General features: G+C 34.8%; 1 protein-coding gene across 1 annotated transcript in view; it reads left to right on the top strand.

Moving 5' to 3' along the window:
• Nucleotides 1-7,038, top strand: part of LOC128247611 (A disintegrin and metalloproteinase with thrombospondin motifs 12-like) — a 75,744-nt gene that overhangs the window by 55,215 nt on the left and 13,491 nt on the right. The window contains exons 14-16 of the mRNA XM_052967303.1: nt 1,279-1,345; nt 4,122-4,196; nt 6,314-6,547. Coding sequence (XP_052823263.1) covers nt 1,279-1,345; nt 4,122-4,196; nt 6,314-6,547 — 376 coding nt within the window. The remainder of the gene's footprint in view (nt 1-1,278; nt 1,346-4,121; nt 4,197-6,313; nt 6,548-7,038) is intronic.

The following is a 7,038-nucleotide window of genomic DNA, read 5'->3' as shown; positions in this document are numbered from 1 at the left end:
ATATATATATATATATATATATACACAGAGTGAGAGAGGGAGAAAGTAAGAAGAGGGATATAATATCCAGGCAGATACCAAATTTCTCTATGTAAAATGTCAAGGCTGGTTCTTTCAGATGGTGCATTTTATGGTAAATTTCCTTTAACTCCTATCCAATATTACAGTTCTTTTTTTGGCTACTTAGAGTGTAAGGTACAATATTGATAATAAGGAGAATGAAGAATTTGAACATTCAAACTATGTTTATTTACAGTTGGTTTATTCATAATAATTGTCCGACACATGTTTCAGTTGCATTAATTGCACATTGTTGTATATTTATATGCAGTGGTTTATGCATTATTTGTACAATCTCTTCATGGTGTATAAATAAGACATTGTTCATTGATGAGCTATTTTTCACAACAGTTGTGAAAAACAGCTCATTGATGAATGTCATGGTTTACTACTACTGCTACCAAGCCTAATTCAAACTAATAATGGAGGAAAATTCCTCTTCAAACAATGTCATATTTATATACTCTGAAGAGATCATACTAATAATGCATAAACCACTGCATATGAATATACAACAATATGCAATTAATGCAATCAAAACACATGATGGGCAATTATTATGAATAAACCAACTGTAAATAAACGAAGCTTGAATGTTCAAATTCTTGCGCCAGTGGAGCACTAACAGTACTGTCTGAGCGTGTTCATTGCCAGAGCAGCTGTCTGGCTTCCGTGCTAGTGGCCCATAAATAGCACCATTTGAGCATAATTGTTACCAGCATTGCCTTGTAGCACTTGTGCTGGTGGCACATTAGAAAGTCATTCGAGCGAGGTTGTTGCTAGTAGTGCTGGACTGGCTCCCGTGCAGTTGGCACATAAAAAACACCTTTTTGAGCGTGGCTGTTCCCAGTACCATGTGACTGGCCCTTATGCTGGTGGCATATAAAAGCACCCACTACACTCTCAGAGTGGTTGGCGTTAGGAAGGGCATCCAGCTGTAGAAACTTTGTCAGATCAGATTGGAGCCTGGTGCAGCCTTCTGGCTTGCCAGTCCTCAGTCAAATCATCCAACCCATGCTAGCATGGAAAGCGGACGTTAAACGATGATGATGATGATGATGATGATATATATATATATATATATATATATATATATATATATACATATATATATATATATATATATACCAATGAATCATTTTGATATTTACGTTGATGTTTGTCTGTTCATTTCTGTTCATTTTAGTCTAATTTTTATAATTTGGTGTAACATTTCAGGTAAATTGTACTTATGTTGATGAAATTGTGAAACTTACGTACCATTACACAGTTTCTAAACAGAAAGGTCAGTGATAAAATATAAAAGGCATAGCTTCTAATTTCATTCTTGGACACTGCAGTTTAAATTTCATGGACCTGTAATAATTGTGCGGTGCTAATTTATATTTCATGAAGAAGTGTTGATTGAATGGCACCAGTTTTTATCAAGTCACTCATTTAAACCATATAGGTATTGTTTAGATGACTAGTTTAGACCACAGCTTTATATATAATGTATGTATGTATATATTGTGTCTGTTTGTCCCCCACCACTGCTTGATATCTGGTTTTGCTGTGTTTACGTTCATGTAACCTAGTGGTTCAGTAAAAGAGGCCAATAAAAAAGTACCAGGTATAAAAAAGAAAGAGCTGGTTTGGATTTGTTTGATTAAAATTCTTCAAGGTGGTGCCCCAGTGTGGCTGCAGTCTGATGACTAAAAACGATAAAAGAACCACTAAATTCCTGAGTAAAACTTAATGTTACAGGAGGTAACTCTTGTACTATGGCATTGAAACCGCTCACAGTCACTTTATCTGTTAGAAATAGCATCCCAAATGCTTTTAAATCAGATCTCAATGCTGGAGATTCATATGTAGAGCAAATGTAGTCTGAGATAGAGGGGTCCCAGACAGACAGACAGAATTTTGCTTTTGTTAATATAGATATCAGTAGATTTCTACCTGAAATATCATTTGTTCTAAGAACATTAAACTTAAGACCCCAGATGTGGTTAAATTACTAGATTTGACTAAATCACTAGATTTCTAAATCTAAATGTGCTTAAATCACAAGATTGAAGGCTCCAGATTTAGTTAATCAACTAAATTAAGACTCCAATTGTAGTTAGATTACTAGATTTAAGATATTAGTTGTGGTTGAATCATTTAAGACTCCCGTGGTGATTAAGACAGAAGATTTAATACTCCAGTTGTGGTTAAATTACTAGATTTAAGATTTCAGATGTAATGAAATCATTAAATTTAACACTAGATATGATTAAATAACTGGATTACAATGTCAGTTGTAATTAGATCACCAGATTTAAGATACTGGTTGTGGTTACTGTTGATTGTAGATGCTGAAGATGTCATGACCAAAGGTTTTATTTAATCTTAAGAACAAGCTGACTTGAGTAACTTAGGAAATTTATATACTGTGGATGGAAGTGATACAGAAGTGAATGAAGACCAAAAGTACATAACTGCAGTGAATAATGAATAATCATTCTTAATAAGTTACTTGCATCCTTATTGGTCAATTTCATTGTTAAAGCAATTTTTACTTATGATTCTAAGTCATCTTCAGCAGATCCAAGTAATCATTGATGAATAGTTGATGAATTTATTCCTGAGATGAAAATGTTGCAAATTAATAAATCACATTGTTGTTCTGCACTTAGAGACTATATATGACACTTTCTTGCAAGACTGAAAGTACAGGACTGCAGTGAAAAAAATGGATCAGAAACACGATTATGACAGTTAAATTACTAGATTTAAGACTCACCACAGTTGAATCATTGGTCGTGATCATATCAGATTTAAGACTCAAGTCATGATAAATTCTTTGTTGTTGAGACATTGCTCATGATTAAATCATGTAATTTAAGGTACCATTTAGATCATTGAATGAAAGAGATGGCATAATTTGATAGTGAGAGGCTAAAGAATATTTGTCAGTGATGACAAACTGTAACTATTGCAGTTAGTTGTGGCTAAGATGTCAAGAGCCAAAAAAATCACATCTGCAGTGAATACAAAAATATCATTTAGTTTGATGATAATCTTTATGAAAAAGGCAAGGACGCCAACTCTAAAATGCAAATTAATTAAATATAGGATATGGCATATGTAGTGGGGTCTGAATTAATTAAATATTGAATGTGGTTATGTCGGAAGAAGTAAATGAATTAAATGTTAATATGTAATGGGGTGTGAATTTGATGTTTAACAAAAATAGTGACAAGTAAGGACTATTTCTATCTTAGACCTCATCAGTCTTGTGTAATCTTATGTGAGGTATAAAAGTCACAGAAAAATATGAATAGCTGTTAATGACTATTTTAACATTTGTCTTCTTGTCATAAACAACACTGTGAAAGTATGAAAGAAAAAATTCACTAACATTTTTTTCCCAGTGTGTCTTAAAGTAGGCAGTAAAACTGCAGTAGGAGACAATATTTGAATGTAATTCATTGTTATCATCATTCCAGATGTTACATTTTATTGTTCTGCCAATTAATTATCATCAGTATAGATGGCAGAATTGGTAGAGCTGTGGTCAAAATACCCTGCAGATATTTACTTACATCTCTTTACATACTGAGTTCAAATTCTGCCTGGATGAACTTTCATTTTCATCTTTCCAGACTTAATAAAATAAAGTGATGATTAAATACTGAGGTTGACTTTTTCAGCTGTACCTCTAATCATTGGTGTCTACGTTAGTTATCTTGGAATACCTTGCCTAATATACTCCAGCCATATTGTTGGTGTTGTTTAGTCTATCATTGACCAGATCTATGATCAAAGATCTCACTATGACCATCATTTTTAATCAGGTATAATATTTCTGGGACTATCTTATCCAATCTGTCCTGTCAACTTTTAAGATCAGGGCATGATTTCAGTGAGATTTGACTGCTCTTTCTAGCAGGCAGAGTGACCATGTTGTGATGGTTCCATCTTAAGTTTAAATTCCCATACTGTAACTGAATGTACATGTAATCACTTTTGCTATTTTTGATGTATGAATTGATGTTGTTATTCTATAACTGAACAAAACTGGTTTCTATTTCTAGAGAACTGTGAACTCTCCTGTAATGGAGGTGGTGAACTTTATGAATGTTCTTGTTTGTGCAGAAATGGTAAAGGAGGTCAGTGGGAAATGACTTTTAATGGACCATATTTAAGCTGTCCTATTCATCATTATCATCGTCATCATCATCATGACTGCTATCATCATTATGACCATCACTACCATCACCATCGTTTTCATTGTTATTATTGTCACCACCACCACCACCACCATCATCATTGAATATATGTATGTTTTACCAGATTGATGCAGTTCAGTCGGGTTTACAATAACCTCCTGATTCCCATTATCACTCCATTCACTACCACATTCCAATACCAGCCACATACATAATCCTATGTTGTCTCATTTCTAACATCCAATTAAGCTGCCCTCCTTGCAGACTGCCTTTTAATAATTTACCAGGCACTTCACCTTTTCTGTTTGAAACCTAGACCATGAAGCTTTGATGGGAGAGTTTAGTAAGTCCTTTCACTGTGAAGAATTCAAATTCTAAATCATTTATGTACCTCTGGTCAAAGGCAACTTTTCTTACTATTAGACAAATTGTAAAGAAAAATCTTTATATTCTACTCTTAACAGCCCTGTGAATGAGAGTGGCTATTTCAGTGCATCCACCTTGCCATCCTCCGGGGCAACGCCTTATCCATTTTATCTCCTGGGGCTACAGAGATAACTTATGATAATGTTTAACTGCAGATTTCATGAAAAAGCTTATGTTACTTTATGAGATAAATAAATTTATCAAATACTATGATTGCTTAATTATTGCTGATAAAGACAATCACTGGATTCCTTGCTTTTTCCAGATTTTACCCTATAACATCACTTGGCAATGTCAACAAAGACCTGACTATCCCTTGATTATATTCCTCCCTCTGAAAATATCTAGTTATTTCAGTATTTATGCACTCTCTCTCTCTCTCTCTCTCTCTCTCACACACACACACACACATTTACTCATAGAGATTAAGTGGAGTGGTGTGGATGATTGTTGCACAACAGTGAGTCTCTTTGGGGTAAGCATTTCAATGTGTACCATTGTAACATTACACAAAATAACACTGAGTTTCAGTTAACTAACCACTTTTATTTGTACCACCATAACATAGATACTGTAAAATGTAGCAGTGGCTCTCTACACTTCTATCTGTAACACTGCATAAGAGACACTATACAAGATAACAGCGTGTCCCAATTAGACCTAGCAACAGTGGTTCTCTGTTAGGGAACCACATGAATCTGTGCCACAGAACAAAAGGAGGTGACAGTGGCCTCTACTGGGTAATTAATTGCACCTGTACAGTCCTAAAATAACATTATATAGTAGGTACCTGTTACACAACAATTTCCTGCTCTACCTCTATAATAGTGACTACTGAAGGCAACATGCATCTCTATCAGGAAGCCATTTCCAGCCATACCACTCTAACAGTGGCTCTGTACAAGATGACTGTAGGTGTTTGTCAGAGAATTGCTTCCATTCATGCCACTAGAGCAGTAACACAACACAGAATGATAATGAGTCCCTATTGGAGATTCACATCCATCTGTGCTACTTTCACTATAACACTGTTGAAGGTGACAGCTTGTGCTGTTGGGTAATTATTTCCATCTGTATCATTGTAACAGTGATTCTATACTAGGTGACAGTTTGCCTCTGTTGGAGATCCACATGTATCTTCAGTGCTGTAACAGCAACATTATACAATGTTACAGTGGGTCACTGTTGGGAAACTTCTATCTATAATATTTAACAATGATACAATACAAGGCCCTTTGGGAGTCTGCTGGTAAACCATTTCCATCTGTATGACTGTAACAGAAACACTATACCAGTTAACAGTGATGTCTGTTGCGGAACACTGTACTACTGTATCCTGAATACAAGGTGACAGTGGGTCATTTTTGAGTAACCTTTTCTGCCAGTACCACTCTAATGGTATCATCATACACTTTTACAGTGGTACAGTTGGAAGAGGTTACTCAACTCATCACTTTTCCTCAGATCTGTAACTGCTCTAAATCTTTACAACATAAAATGAACTCTAGATCTAGGTAGTGCAATTAAACTGGGTGATAGATTAAGGCCTAACTCTCAACTAAATATTAGAACTTGGAAGGTGCGTCCACATGTCTTCTCATTAAGTTAATTTTCTATTGACTTGCAAACAGGTCCAGAATGTTCATCATGTAATATTGTTTGTTTGAATGGTGGAATTGTCAATGAGACTACCTGTGAGTGTATTTGCCCATCACCTAATATGTTACAACCAAACTGTCAATGTGACCAACGACATGCAGGCAAAGATTGTACTGGATGTAACTACATATTCTGTGGCCCTTATGGAAGCTATGACTGGGAAAGTTGCCAGTGTATCTACCAGAAAGGATCATATGAAAAAAAATGTATGTATTTCTGTATATTTTCTGTTTTTATTTATTTATTTAGTTGTAATGGGAGTCATCTGAGTTGTGGTCATAGTATTATTTTACTGTAATAAATTAAAATTCTATGTCAGATTTACTATAATTGTCTTAAATGTACAATTTCATAGGTGCCTATTTCTTTTCACTCCGTATATATTGGTTTCAAATTTTAGCACAAAGCCAACAGTTTCTGGGGAAGAGGTAAATCAATTTCATTGAATCCAGTGTTCAGCTGATACTTATTTTATTGACCCCGAAAGGATGAAAGGCAAAGTCAACTTTGGTGCAATTTAAACTCAGAACATAAAGCCTGGCATACTAACATTTCAGCCAGTTATCTGGTTTTCTCTTTCTGTATATAGTAGATTGTATGTATGTATGTATGTAAGTGTGTATGCATGCATGTGTCTATGTATGTACCTACCTACCTACCTACCAACCTATCTGTATATATATATATATATATATAT

Source organism: Octopus bimaculoides, chromosome 4 (assembly GCF_001194135.2).
Source record: "Octopus bimaculoides isolate UCB-OBI-ISO-001 chromosome 4, ASM119413v2, whole genome shotgun sequence".
NCBI lineage: Eukaryota > Metazoa > Mollusca > Cephalopoda > Octopoda > Octopodidae > Octopus > Octopus bimaculoides.
Note: the sequence above shows the minus strand (reverse complement) of the source record. Positions and strands in the feature narration are given on the sequence as shown.